The 15,681-nt window shown below is 37.4% G+C and overlaps 2 protein-coding genes across 2 annotated transcripts; one reads left to right on the plus strand and one right to left on the minus strand.

The window, feature by feature from the left end:
* Window positions 1-565: 565 nt before the first annotated feature.
* Window positions 566-3,853, minus strand: LOC127074735 (CSC1-like protein At4g35870). Its single transcript, XM_051016081.1, has one exon. The coding sequence runs from the start codon at window positions 3,563-3,565 to the stop codon at window positions 1,151-1,153; it is 2,415 nt and encodes an 804-aa protein (XP_050872038.1). The 5' UTR covers window positions 3,566-3,853; the 3' UTR covers window positions 566-1,150.
* A 2,400-nt stretch (window positions 3,854-6,253) lies between these two features.
* On the plus strand, window positions 6,254-7,580 carry LOC127135378 (protein MAIN-LIKE 2-like). The gene is made up of 2 exons (XM_051062106.1): window positions 6,254-6,410; window positions 6,512-7,580. The coding sequence occupies exons 1-2, from the start codon at window positions 6,351-6,353 to the stop codon at window positions 7,223-7,225; spliced, it is 774 nt and encodes a 257-aa protein (XP_050918063.1). The 5' UTR covers window positions 6,254-6,350; the 3' UTR covers window positions 7,226-7,580.
* Window positions 7,581-15,681: the final 8,101 nt, after the last annotated feature.

Consider the following 15,681-nt stretch of genomic DNA (forward strand, 5'->3'; position numbering starts at 1 on the left):
AAATTTAGGTGTAAACTTGGTGTAGGAATAACAATCCTTAAATATTTATTAAGCAAATTAATTAGAGAATTAGAGATATATACTTGGTAAATTGAGTGGATTTTAAAAGCTGATATAAAATAACTAAAAGCTATTCAATATTTATTTCACAAATAAATTGAAGAATTTGAAATAGAGAACTAAAAAATTTAGTGGATTTTAGAAGCTGGCTGACAAAACTTGTATTCATGATATTTGGGTCTAGTGTAAAAAAAGTGTCCCTAGCACTATTTTTGTATTAAAAACAAGTGTCTAAAAAAGAATGTCACTTTTAATTTATAATGTCACTTTAATTGTTGTTTTTTCCAAAATTATCTTCTAATAACCCTTAAGTTATTATTCTCCATTTACTAATTACAATGAGAATGAAATTGCATCAATAATTAATAGAAGTATATTAGTAAAAACCCCATTCTCTATTTTTACTTATCATACTTTTTACTAAGGGTGAAATAAATCTGTGTAAAATAGTGGTCATTACTCGTTATGGGACAAAAGGAGTATATAGTTTAAGTTTTAACACAGATAAAAAATAAGCATGTTGATAAACGTGTCATCAGACTGACAATAAATATTTGTATACATTTTTTCCCAAATCTATATCGTCTAATAATCATGGTTCTCTAACTAGAAAGCTAAGCTTTTTGATAGTAAAAAAATAGATTGGCATGCACATCAAATTCTTAGCAAGTAGACTGGGAATGATCCAGCTTGTACTCTGAAGCTTGTCTGAAGTAGAAGGAACATGCTCTCACTGTTATTTCTAAGTCCATCTTTCCCCAGAATTTCCCCATAGGGGTGAGCATATATGTATAAAAAGTGGAAACAGTACAATCGCCCCAAATTTGCACAAAGCTGGGAACTTCCAGAAATATCACATGGTACTTTCATTAGCATTGTGGCCAATCTTTGGAATTGGGTGAGAAGTGGAACAGATGGTAGAAATGAAGTGTGTATATCAGATTATGGATATCAGTTAGAAGAACCCTTTTTCTTGGCCCTTGAGTGATCCCTCAAACCCATCCCCCATCACTACTTTTCTGAGTTACATGCTTCTGTATGGGAACAGGTACAACTCTAATTGACAGCAAGAATAATATCAAAGCTTGAATCACCTTTGGGAGGTATCCCAATCAAACCTGGGTTGTGAAAATATCTCGTAATCAATGGGACTATTTACAACGTTATCAACAGTTTGAATGCCCTCCAAAAGTGTTGATTGTAAACTATCACTACGGGAAGGAAGTAATTTATACAAGACTAATAGTCCAAGAGTGAAAATTGCTTGCAGCTTCATAGAGTCCCCTTGCACTGAGAAGAATAGGAGCATGGCGAGTAAGAATAGATCAACACAAAAACGCATGATGCATATTACAGTGTCCATTAACCTCCCATCATTGCCTGCAGGAAATCCCCGAACTCGATAGACAAACAGAAAATTATACTTGTCCACTACATATCTATACCCAAAATAAACAGCACCAACAGGAACAACAAGTGGACTAAATGAACAGTATACCAGAGTCAGTGCAAATATTGTCAAATTAAAGGCATAGTACTGTGCAAAGTCGAATGTTTGTTTTGGATTAGGTGAGCTTCCAGTGATTGGATAGACAGAAAGATCTTGTCCCTCTTCACTATCCCCATTGGAAGTTTCATAAGCATTTGCACTGCCGCGAATTAGTGGTCTCTGAAGTCTATCTCCATCTTGATGTTCTAACGGGTATTCTTCACTTTGTTCTGGAACTAACTGAAGCATGTCATTCTTCCGAAACTTCTGAATGTTTCTTTTGATCCAAGGAATGGGTGCCAAGAGATCATAAGATATCCCCAAGAAAGTGCTTGTGATCAGAAATGCAAGAGACGAAAGGCATGACTTTGACAGGAATGATGCACTCATATATTGCTCAATCCTCTTGCAATCCTCTCCATCCAAATAGCACCGTCCCATTTTCAGGATGGCACTCTCTAATGACGATTCGACCAGACCCCGCAACAGAATGAGATTTACAAGGAAGAAGCAAACCAATTTCATGAGTGCAGCTCTTTGTTCACCAGAAACCGTCAGATGGCGTTCAAATTTTGACAGATAAGAAAGAGCGGATGGAATTATTATATACATGCTGACAAAGATGATAACATTAGGTAGAAATTGAAAAATAAGGCTTCCAAGCCAGCTAGAGCTTTGTACCCAAGCCAGCCACATCTGTGCACTATCCATAGCTTCGGCATTGAAGATCCTTCCAGCACTTTGAACAGCACTGATCAAAGCAAGTGGAGAACTAAAGAACAAGAGCATCAACAACAAACAAGTATTCACAAACACTCTCCGCAATTTCAGCGACAGCTTTGGCGTCCCCAAATTTTTCCAGTAAATGTCACTCGCCAAAGGTGCTCGCTCAACTTTCCATTGGTTTCTCCTCAAACGCAACTCCATGATTGAAAAGAACTTCCCAACCCGCCTCTTCTTTTCATTCTGAAAATCCTGAACAGCCTTATTAGCAGTGTACACATCCTTGAACATAACAAAGGCAACGCCAGCACCCGGCGCACGCCCTTCTTTGTAAGCAGCCAACTCAGTCTCCAGTTCGGCCCTCAGTTCCTGCAATTTCCTCAACCTCTCTTCATCAGTGTAACCAAATCTAGCCAAAATGTCAGCAAAAAAACCTTTCAATAGCTTCCGACAAGAAACCACCCAACTCCACAAACCCAGAGGCACACTACCATCAACACCACCATCCTCTTCGCAATCATCCGGCAACAAGCGAGAATCAATCCTAGCTACCAACCATGAAATCTCATCCCTCACACACAGCAACTCGGTGGCCAAACCATCCAAAGCACACAAATCCATTGGCACAATAACCTTATAAACCTTACCGGGATACCTATATTGAAAATACTCCTGCAACGCAGCCCTATCAGCTCCTATAATTTTAGGTAACCCCTGAACCATTATAGTGAATATAGCACTAGAATTCACAGTGGGATCACTCAAATTACCATAACCATCTCTAAACCTAGTGATTCTCAATCGCTCTTCCGTGGCGGAAATGCCGAAATGAACCAATAAAACTACAACAACAGCGAAAATGAAATGAATCCAAAGCAGAGGCGAACCTTTAGGAATATGGTTGATAGTTGTCTTGGAGAATTGATCGTCCAACACCGAAGTCCCAGCGTGGAGGTTAACCGGAAGCAAAACAACAAGGGCGAGAGATGCAACGGACAAGAGAACGGCACAGCTTCCACCTTCGATGAGAAGAAACTGAGCAGCATCGGCGCCGCAGTGGCGGGCGATTTCACGTCCAGTGGCGTGCCATACGGCAAGAAGCTTGCTACCAATGGCGGCGGGGCCAGGCATACGGCGGTGGTCGCTCCGTAGCTTCACCAAGAGGAAAATCAAGAGACAGAACAAAGCGCCGATCGCCGATATATTAAGAAGGTAGTCGATGTTGCCATACCAAGAGCCGTAAGGATCACCGTCGTCGCCGGAAGACGGCGGTGGAGAAAGCGGATCTCGCATGAAGAAAACTATAAGGTGCGGTGTCGCCGGCGGGGTTGAAAAGTAGGGTTTTATAGAACCGGAATTTAGCGGTTTTTGTTTCTGAGAATTGATACGAATCGATTCAAATTGGGATTGTATTTTCTCGATTGAAGAAATTGAATGAGAATTTGAAAGAGTGTGTTAGGGTTAGCAAGATTTTGGAGGAAAATTGATTCGAAGAGAAGAGAAAGAAACAGAGAAAAAAACCGATCGGGACATGGATGGAATTATTTATTTATTTTTTCTATTCCTTTTTATTATCTTCTGTTTTTATCGTTAACTCCACGGCCAACTTGTGTAAAATAATACGCCAATAAGCTAAAAACAATACCAATATGGTTAAAACTTAATTCTTGCTCTTGATTAAATGTTAAACATGATGATTACTATCGTAGATCTAAAGAAAATCATTTTTTTCCTTAACGGAGGCACATTAAAAAATTAATATGAATTATATGATTAAAATTAAAAAGAAATACTATGCATCAAAAATGAGCAAATTTACCGAGATAACCCACATTTTCGAAGAAATTCCCAAAATAACCCAGTTTTCAAAAAAATTCCCAATATACCCCACTTTTAAAGGGAGGCGCCAATTGGTTTGGCGCCCCCTCTTAAAAATTGCAAGGAGGCGCCAATTGGATTGGCTAGGGCACCTGCCCTAGCCAATCCGATTGGCGCCTATGTGTAATTTTTAAGAGGGGGCGCCAATCCAATTGGCGCCTCCCTTAAAAAAGCCTCAAATGAAAAAACTTCCAACATGAAAGTTGTAGATCTTTTCAAGACAATGAATTTGGATATAAATTTTGTAACATTTGGATTTTTTTTGAGAAAGTTATGGGCAGTTGAAGTTGGACTTCTGAGTTTTTCAACTATTATCAGACCGATAATGTTTTTTATTATTGCATGTGTTTCTTTTAGGAATATGAATTTTTGTCCAACATAACATTTGAACTAGACATCTTAAATATTCCAATGCACTTGGTCCCACCTCAAAATAATTAAAAATGAGTGAGTTAGATCCCTGCGAACTTGACCCAAAATTAGGGTTTCTGTCAAAATGACCTATAATATTTTGAAATTAATGATGAGCTTCCAAGTTTCAAATGGATTTTTGATGAACATGAAAGTTGTTCATATGGCGACTGTTGTTAAAACTTGAATGGAGGCGCCAATTGGATTGGCTAGGGCAGGTGCCCTAGCCTAGGGTAGGTGCCCTAGCCAATCCAATTGGCGCCTATGTGTATGTTTTAAAAGGAGGCGCCAACTCAATTGCCGAGTCCCTCATAAAATGCCTTTTTTGTCTTATAAATAGATGCGTAGTGTGACCTATTGTTCCACAATTCACATAATCATTTGGCTATCATGTTTGGTGTTCGTCGCCGATACGGTAAGGTGATTTATGCGAGAGACAAACCTCAATTGCTTATGCTGTTTTGGAACATCACCACGTTAGATCAACTGAAGAGGGAGCTGGTTCGATGGTTAGACAGGAAAATACCAGAAGGGGAAAAAATCAGAAGTATTGAGAGACTTGACAGTATCTTTGGTTGGGTGCGAATGAAGACTGATAAGGATGCTAGGGAAATGATGTTCGGTCGAGACGATATTAATTTGATTGTTGTAATCAGTTAGAATTATTTATGTTTTCAGATGTTTTGTACTGATGTTGGTTATGAAACTTGTTGTAACAAGAACTTAATGATATATAATGATTGATTGTTACAGAAATACAATGTTACAAAAAGCATAAGATCTAGATACAATGTTACAAATAGCTTAAGATCTAGATATCATGTTACAATAAGCTTAAGATCTAGATGATGCTCCTTGATTGGGACAGTTGTTTTTGTTGTGTCCTGGTTGACGACAGATACTACATAATCTTATCATTTTATCTGTGGAATCCATCTCTGTTCTTATACGTGTGCTGTTTGGCCTTCCTTTCTTCTTTCTACGCATCTCTTCATTGTGCCAAACAATATCTCCTTCATATGGAGGCCAGTAATCCTCCATTGGTAGTACTGAAAAGCTTTTACTATATACATTCATGATGGTGTTGGCCTTGTACACATCAGATAAATGGGTGTAAGCGTCTTGTACACAGTGTGAGTTGATGTGTCAACCAGGCAAGGTATCAAGAAGCTAGTCATCAGCATGCAGGAGACAAGACAGTCACGTGTCGGACACCTAAGATGGTCAGAGATGATGTGTCAATCATGCAAGCCATCAAGAAGCTAGTCATCAGCATGCAGGAGACAAGACAGACACGTGTCGGACACCTAAGATGGTCAGAGATGATGTGTCAATCATGCAAGCCATCCATAAGTGATTTGTTCAGCATGCAGGAGACAACAATGCCACTTGTCAGACATGCAGAAGGTGGCGCCAATTGGTTTGGCGCCTACCTTTAAGGCTTGTACATGGTCGCCAATTTGAATGGTGCCCCCATGGAGTCAGTCCTCGAAACCAAGCATTCAGAACTAGCCTTGCATGCATGTGCCCTATGGTGTCGCCAATTTGAATGGCGCCCCCACTTTAATATTGCACATGGTCGCCAAATGAGGTGGAGACACCATACAAACACAATTTTTCATGCACTCCTCCATTTGCCTATAAATTGATCCACTTCTTCAACAATTCTTCCACACCAACATTCTCACTACTTCATCTACATTTCTCACTACTTCATCTACATTACTTCTTTTACAATTTCATCTTCAACAAAATCTTCCATTTTCATCTACACCAACTCCCCAACAATATGTCTTTACTCACAATGGGCGAAGCACACAGAGGAACAGTTGCAAACATCGCGACATACGTAAGTTTTTTCTTATACTTCTTTTTTATGTTTCATCTCCACCAACCCCATTTTATTTTTAAATACCGACTTAGTCAAGTGTTACATTATTTCTATTATAGGAGGTCTCAAGGTTTCGAACTCGAGTCCACGAATTTGTCCCAATGGACCCGATGATTCAACCTTATGTTGAACTCGCCGGTTTTGGTCACCTTAGCAAAATTATGTCTTGGTCTATAGATAACAAGTTCATTCTAGCCTTATGCGAAAGATGGAGGCCAGAGACACACACATTTTGGTTTCCAACCGGTGAGTGTACCGTGACGTTAGAAGACGTCTACATGCTTTTAGGACTACGAATTGAAGGCAAAGCTGTTAATGGTAAGACCAACTATGCAAATTCAATTTGCATGGAGCTTTTAAACACTGATTTGTTAGATGATAATGCTAGGGGACAAGGTATACTACTTTCACGCCTAAAGTCATATTATAATAGTTTTTATTTAGATGAGCATTCTACCGAAGATGCTCGAATCATCAAAACTAGGTGTTACATTATGTTGTTACTAGGATCCTTTTTATTTCCCGAAGGTAGTGGTTCTAGCATGCATATTATGTACTTACCTTTACTTAGACATATAGATAGAATAGGTAGTTATAGTTGGGGATCCGCATGTCTAGCCTATCTCTATAGTTCTTTGTGCAAAAACTCCCACAAAGATACTTCTACATTTTCTGGATGTGCTGTTTTGCTACAAGCATGGGGATGGTCAAGACTACCGTCTCTAGCACCGGTCAATAGCAACCCCTTCACTTTTCCATATGCAAAAAAGTAAGTTGTTTAAATTGCTATATCTTTACTTCCTTCCTTACAGTTTATTACCCATAACTAATTTATTTTAACTTTTTGGTGTAGATGGTCGGCACGCGGTATGAATTACAGCAGATGTCCGAGACACTGTATTACTCAATATCGCAACCTGTTGGATCACCTTCGACCGGCAGACGTAAGCAAAATAATTTCATTATTTCTTCATATTATGTTGACTTTTTCTACATTCATTTAAATCCTATCGTCTTTAACATTTCAGTTCATTTGGCGTCCATACCTTAATATGGATCATGAGCATCAGATCAACCCTGAAGACGCAGCCGTATGGACAACATGCACACCGATAATACGATTCACAACAGTGGAGCTGCACAACACCGACCGTGTGAAGCTGCAGTTTGGTATGGTCCAGAATATCCCAGATCCCCCAGCTAGCCTAGGAGAATGGCATATGCGTAAAGTGAACGACCAATGGAACTACAACCCTTGGCAAACCTTCGCAAGATCAGAGTGTCGCAAGTGGAAGCACCGTCATGACCATGTCTTAACTGACGCAGTCATGCCAAATGAGGTAAAACCAAGTCGTACTTATATGGCTTGGTATAGATCAGTTGGATTTCAATTCATCGCCGATGATATGTACCTCTACGACCCACGCCAGACAAGTTACACACAAGAAGGATCAACATCTAACCCCCAACAACATTCTCAGCCCGGTTACTCACAACCACCTATCCGACAAACTTTTCGTTCCACAAACACACAAACATACAACCAAAACATGCCATTCACCCAACCCCAAAACCAAGAACATCCCCCATACCACCACCAACAAATGGACCATCAACCTTCGACCGAACATCGCTTCGCACCCACACCATCACCCTACCAAAGTCGCCTTACCCAAAACACTAACCGCCCCATCACCTACCGTAGCCAAGAACCCCAAACATCACAATACCAAAACATCCCACAACCATATCTCTTCCAAACACCCCAACAACCTTTCCAACCTTTCCTAGACCCATCATTGTCACCCATGTCCCCCTTCAACCGTCCCGGTCGCCCATCCATGAGTCAACCACACCCCAACTTCTCTGGCATGGGTCATGAGCTCAGCTACGCCGGTACACCATCATTGAATACTGAAGACTATGCTGAGTTGGCTGAATACCTCAACGGATCTTCTCCTGTAGGAGGTAATGACGCTCCTGGACCATCAGATGAACAAACACCGGTGCAGAATCGTCAACGTGGGTTAGGGCCAAGGGTTAGGGTAGCTAGGGGATGTGGGACCGGAGGTCGGTTAGGTGATCCCGGTCATCATCATTAGGATTCTTTGTGTAAAATCCAAATTTTATTAATATCAATTCGTATTATGTCAAATTTATCTTTGTGTAAACTCCGCATACCTTGCTCCCATGTCATTGCAGCATGCGCTTATACTCGTCAAGACGCTTACACCCATTTATCTGATGTGTACAAGGCCAACACCATCATGAATGTATATAGTAAAAGCTTTTCAGTACTACCAATGGAGGATTACTGGCCTCCATATGAAGGAGATATTGTTTGGCACAATGAAGAGATGCGTAGAAAGAAGAAAGGAAGGCCAAACAGCACACGTATAAGAACAGAGATGGATTCCACAGATAAAATGATAAGATTATGTAGTATCTGTCGTCAACCAGGACACAACAAAAACAACTGTCCCAATCAAGGAGCATCATCTAGATCTTAAGCTTATTGTAACATGATATCTAGATCTTAAGCTATTTGTAACATTGTATCTAGATCTTATGCTTTTTGTAACATTGTATTTCTGTAACAATCAATCATTATATATCATTAAGTTCTTGTTACAATGAGTTTCATAACCAACATCAGTACAAAACATCTGAAAACATAAATAATTCTAACTGATTACAACAATCAAATTAATATCGTCTCGACCGAACATCATTTCCCTAGCATCCTTATCAGTCTTCACTCGCACCCAACCAAAGATACTGTCAAGTCTCTCAATACTTCTGATTTTTTCCCCTTCTGGTATTTTCCTGTCTAACCATCGAACCAGCTCCCTCTTCAGTTGATCTAACGTGGTGATGTTCTAAAACAGCATCAGCAATTGAGGTTTGTCTCTCGCATAAATCACCTTACCGTATCGGCGACGAACACCAAACATGATAGCCAAATGATTATATGAATTGTGGAACAATAGGTCACACTACGCATCTATTTATAAGACAAAAAAGGCATTTTATGAGGGACTCGGCAATTGAGTTGGCGCCTCCTTTTAAAACATACACATAGGCGCCAATTGGATTGGCTAGGGCACCTACCCTAGGCTAGGGCACCTGCCCTAGCCAATCCAATTGGCGCCTCCATTCAAGTTTTAACAACAGTCGCCATATGAACAACTTTCATGTTCATCAAAAATCCATTTGAAACTTGGAAGTTCATCATTAATTTCAAAACATTATAGGTCATTTTGACAGAAACCCTAATTTTGGGTCAAGTTCGCAGGGATCTAACTCACTCATTTTTAATTATTTTGAGGTGGGACCAAGTGCATTGGAATATTTAATATGTCTAGTTCAAATGTTATGTTGGATAAAAATTCATATTCCTAAAAGAAACACATGCAATAATACAAAACATTATCGGTCTGATAACAGTTGAAAAACTCAGAAGTCCAACTTCAACTGCCCATAACTTTCTCAAAACAATTCCAAATGTTGCAAAATTTATATCCAAATTCATTGTCTTGAAAAGATCTACAACTTTCATGTTGGAAGTTTTTTCATTTGAGGCTTTTTTAAGGGAGGCGCCAATTGGATTGGCGCCCCCTCTTAAAAATTACACATAGGCGCCAATTGGATTGGCTAGGGCAGGTGCCCTAGCCAATCCAATTGGCGCCTCCTTGCAATTTTTAAGAGGGGGCGCCAATCCAATTGGCGCCTCCCTTAAAAAGTGGGGTATATTGGGAATTTTTTTGAAAACTGGGTTATTTTGGGAATTTCTTCGAAAATGTGGGTTAATTAGGTAAAAAATCCCCAAAAATGAATTTTAAAAAATCAAATTCTAAGAAAAACTAAGTAATTTTTTATTTTTTAAAGATAGGAGTATTTGATTGGTGCAAAAGAAAATTTTAGAAGTGAAGTTTTTATTTCTCTAGATGAATAAAAATGACGTGTTTAATTTGTTTAAAAAAAATCTAGATATTGATAATTATTTGAGGTTGTATTAATAAAAGTATATATTTGTAATTAGTATAATTTTCGAGCGTCGAGTGTTTATCTAAAATGTTCGTTATTTTCTTTTTCTATGTTCTCTCCTTTTTTATAGCTTTTACGTGGAATTTATTTTTTTGATATTAATCAATGTCATTATGCTTTCATTTTATTATAATCTTTGTAAGAGTTTTGATGACTATTTATTGGTATCACCCGTCCATATTGTTCATCAAGGTTATTTAACTCATTAAATCTTCGTATATTTATTGTAACTATAGATGATGATTATGGATAAGCTATTGATATTGGGCTTGTACCCTGCCATGTTCTCGTATTGATCATGAGACCGGTCAAGTTCTCCATCCACCAGCTTCCTGGATATCTCGTTCTTTTATGTGCAATCCCTTTTAGACCTTTGTGTATGTATCTTTGAGTTTGATCATCACAAATGGATTAATGAAAGTCGATATAAACATATCGCTACACAGTCCCCCAAACACAAAGATTAAGAGTGAAGTGATTTAGTTCATAAGGAAATCGAACATATTAAAGTCGATATAAACATACGGGTACACAATCTCCTAAGCACAAGGTATGTAGTGGCAAAGTGTTTTCGTTATGTCCCTCCTACTGATTTCACTCCTTATTGAATTATTTTGAGTGGTATGCAAACGATTTGTATTCCATTTACACTGATGCAAGTATTGCAACTCTTGGAAACATGCACCTCTAAACACTAGGGTTACCGACCATATTGACCGACGTTCTTAATGAAACATATGACTTGTCAACCACTTATTTTCCTTATTTATAAAGTTTCATCCTTCCTTTATCTCTTACATTATCTTTCACTTTGTCTTCTCCAAAATTTTAGCGAATAACTCTCTTTGTGTTTTTAGACCAAGTGACTTAAAACACTATTAGAAAATTCACTTTAGTAACCGAATGAATGACTAAAAAATATCGGTCATTATAGTCATCAAATTAACCACGGAAGTTTGATACACTGTTAGTAAAATTTTAGATGTCGCTAAATCGATTCAAAATAAAAATATCCACTGAATTAGCGATTATAATTTTATGACCGCGTATTTAATCACACACACACACACACTTATGGTGTCCATCCTTGTCGAACCCAAAACCACCATAAACATGCTCAAATCATGAAAGCTCCAACATCAAACACAAACAAAATTAAACTCTAAGCCAAAATCCCATGTTAAATTCAAGCAAAACGTAATCAATTAGTATATTCAAGCATGAACCTTGGAGAATTCAACATGAAATTAAATAGCAATGAAACAAAATTGGAGTTTGGGACCATGGGGGTTTCACTCCTCAGGTCCCTACGCACATTATGGTGAAGTCAGAATGAGCAAAGGGTAGAAAGAAGTTACCTACGACAGAGCTCCGCCTTCTTCTCCGGTGAGTTGTGTCCAACTTCTGGCGAAGGTAAGTCTTATGTTCTCTTTCTCCTTCTCTCTTTTATATTCTTATACTTTTTCTCTTATATGAGTGATCTTTGGTGAGCTTAAGCCATATGTAAATGAACTTCCAATGAGGGGTTGAGTTTTGATCGACTCAAGTTCTAGTGATGAACTTGAGTGATCTCTTGGAGAGCTTTGAGTGTGAGAGGGCGAATTAAGGTAAAAAAATTGTATTGTGTGTCATCAGAGTACATTAAGAGGAGTATTATATATGGTGAGTTGTGAGTGAATGAAGGTAAAAATGAGAGAGTTGTGAATGGAATTGGAGTGAAATTAAAATCAGTGATCCTTGTGATATTTGAGATACGAGGTTAAGATTGAATTTGATGCAAAAAGTTTATTGCAATTTTGTGTTTGTTTGAGTGATGATTTGTGTTAGTTTATGTATGTGGGATGATTTTACGAGGGATGGAGTATGCTGAATGGATGAATGATGATGTGAATATGAATGACAATTCATGTATATTACCTTGAATTGTTTGCAATTTGATGTTGTCAACTTGTTTTTTATTTTCATCTTAATTAAATTATATGGGATGTGTATGTATGTTTGAATGATGAATTGTTATGATGCCATGGATGACCATTGATGGTGTCATAATGCTTGTTGCACATACTTGTTTACTTTTATTAATTAATTTCTTTGTTTTGGATTCGGCTATAAAAGATATCAATGCATTTAAAGATATGTGTGTATGATCTTATGTTGTTAATGTTGTTAAATTAATGTTGGTGATGCTTGATGTCATCATTCTTGTTGCACATACTTGGCCTTGTAATTTTATTTATTTATTTATTTGTACTTCATGTCATGATATGTGGTATGAGATGTAAGCTACGTGGCTTGTGTGTATGGTTATGTTAGTGTTCATGATGCAGAGCAAAGATACCTATAAGGAGGAAAGAAATTCAAAAAGGGTGATGCCATGAGTTGATACTATTGTGCATGAGATGGATGATGGAAAAATGTGGAGGCCTCCCACAATTTTGGAGACTCTTGCTTTTGGATGTTTTTGTCTTATTTAAAAAATGTAGAAACTCCAAGTAATGTAATAAACTTGTTATTTTTTGTATTTGTTTATTATTATTATTATTTTAAAAGCATGATTCAAAGATGGTGTAAAATTATACATCGTGTTATTTTTGTATTTTGATTTAAAAGATTTGATGCATGCTATAAAAATGTGATATTCTACTTAGTTCTTTTTTTTTATATTTTACTTTATCACTTAAGATAATGCAAGTGTAGGAAAACTAATGGTTTTATACTCAAACTAAAAATGGAAATTATTCAAATAAAAAACTTTGTTTTAATTCTTTGAATTTGCATGAAATGACTCTAATATGTAATGTTCCCAAAGACTTCTACTTGTAAATTCAAGATTAAATTCATGATGAAGTCATATGACCAAAACCTTAAAAATGCATGAAGCCTCTAAGACATGCCTATTTGTTAGCAAAATGTAGGATGACACGTAGAATGCAAATACACTAGGTGAAAATGACATGAAACCTTATACTAAAGTCTTTTCTATTTAATTTTCTCACTCATTTTAATTTATTTTGATACATTTTTTTCACACAAAATCTTTAAAAGTATTGTGCATCACATATATTTTTCTCTTAATTTTTTAAAACCGTTTCTGCATTTATTGTTATTTTTATTTCATTTCTTCTTTTATTTCATTTTCCAATTTTTTTTTGATCATTTCAAATATTTTTGCATCCAACCTTTGAGATCTATTGATGCATAATATTTGAGACTTTGTGTAATTTCTGCAACCATTTTTTAATCATTTTGATCATAGTTTGAGATTTTCTCTTTAATTTCCCTTTTTAATCAATTTTAAATTCATTTTTGGTTGACTTTTGATACACTTGATGCGTTTGACTTGAGTTGTTGACTTAGTTGATCAATGCTTCTTCATTTCAAGTCATCCATAGATGGACTTGAGGTTCCTTGATACTTTGAATTAATGATAGGTTATCCCTCATTGAGCCATATGTTTGGATCCTTTAACTTGCTTGATAGTTGTAGCACCTCAAATTTGCACCTATCATTGTACATACCATATCATATTAGGTCATATCATATCATGGTCCATTGCATAGCATTTGCATTGTCCCCAGTTGCCTCAAGAGCAAGCAAGCAAAGAATTAGGTCAAACTGATCAGGAGATCAGTCAACCAATCAAGCAAGGGTGTTTCTCAAGGAGTAAAGGCCCTAGGTTTTGTCCAACAAGTCCACATGACTTGGAGGTCCATTTGAAGTATTCAAGTCAAGGGTTGGATGTTCAGAAGCCATCAGTTCATGCACAGTCTGGCAAAAACCCTAGAAAGTCAAAGGCAGTCAACAGTCAGTCAAAGCAGTGGATGGTGGCCATTCTTGTGGAATTTGGGCACCATGATCAATAATAAAGAGTCCATACAACTTGGGACATCATTTGAAGTCAAGGTCTCAAGGAATTAGGGTTTGGAATTCATCAGAAGTGCTTCAGTCATCCAAAACCCTAGAAAAGTCAAAGTTGGTCAACTATGGTTGATTTTGTGGTTTTGATGGATGGAAATGGTTTGAGAGAGTTTATTCATGTCCCAATAGGCCTCATATATCATGCTAAACCTCATCATGGAAGAAAATCAAGTCAAACAGAAAATTTCCAGAAATAGAAACTGGACCTGTAATTTTAACTGCCAAAAATGGAAACTTCTTGATCCTCAACTTACATCATGATACAAGCTTCAAATGAATTTTTGCCCAACATGAAAGTTGAAGACCTTGTTCTCCCATTTTCAAAAAGTCCAAGAACACTCAAATCCCATGTGTGGTTGTCAAGATATGATCAATTCAATTTCAAAAATTTGTGAACTTCAAAGAGCCATAACTCATGAACCATAAGGCCAAATTTGGTGGGGTTTTTTCCTACAAACCACATTTTTCCTCCTCTTTCCAAAAATATAAATTTCATCCTCCAAAACCTTGCCAATCAAAATGGCATTTTTTGACCTATTTCATTTAAAAATCAAGTTTGACCAATAGTTGACTTTTTGATTCTTTGATTTTTTTCTCACTTTGGCCAATTGGGATTTGTTTCATATGGTATTTGCAACATGCTCCAAGTCCAAATCCATGCTCATACTACTATCCCACTACCATTTTGGCATAAGGTGCATAACTTGAAATTTTGCAAATGGCTTCATTAAAACAAGGCAATGTTAGCAATCCATCAGCAAACAACAAACAGCAAATTGGAAGGTCTGTTTACAGCCTGTATCAAGCCCAAACCGTGCAAGCATACACCCTCCATTTCCATATGTGTAAATTAGCAAGTTTTGCATTTAGCTCCATTTGAACTAACCAAGATTAGCATGCCTTAAACCAATGTTAAACAGACTACATAAGCTCATTTTGCTGCTCATTCAGAACCCTAGCTGCAGCCATACACGACCAAAAATTCTCTTTTCTCTCTGAATTTGCATTTTGCCAAAAGTGAATTTTCTGCTCAAACATTCAAAAACCCTCGAACAACCTTCATTGTTTCTTCATTTGGACCTCATTTGGGAGGGTTTTCGAGCACCTAATCTCAACTGTAGTGCATCCTCTCGTTCTGTTTTCTTCAAGCCACAATAATGGTGAATCGAATTTTGGAAGCTTCCAAGCATCACTGAGCTCATTTCCCTCAAGTATCCATCATTCCATAGCCTTGTCTTCATCTGTTTCAGCACAACAACATCAA

Source organism: Lathyrus oleraceus, chromosome 4 (genome assembly GCF_024323335.1).
Source record: "Lathyrus oleraceus cultivar Zhongwan6 chromosome 4, CAAS_Psat_ZW6_1.0, whole genome shotgun sequence".
Taxonomy (NCBI): Eukaryota; Viridiplantae; Streptophyta; class Magnoliopsida; order Fabales; family Fabaceae; genus Lathyrus; species Lathyrus oleraceus.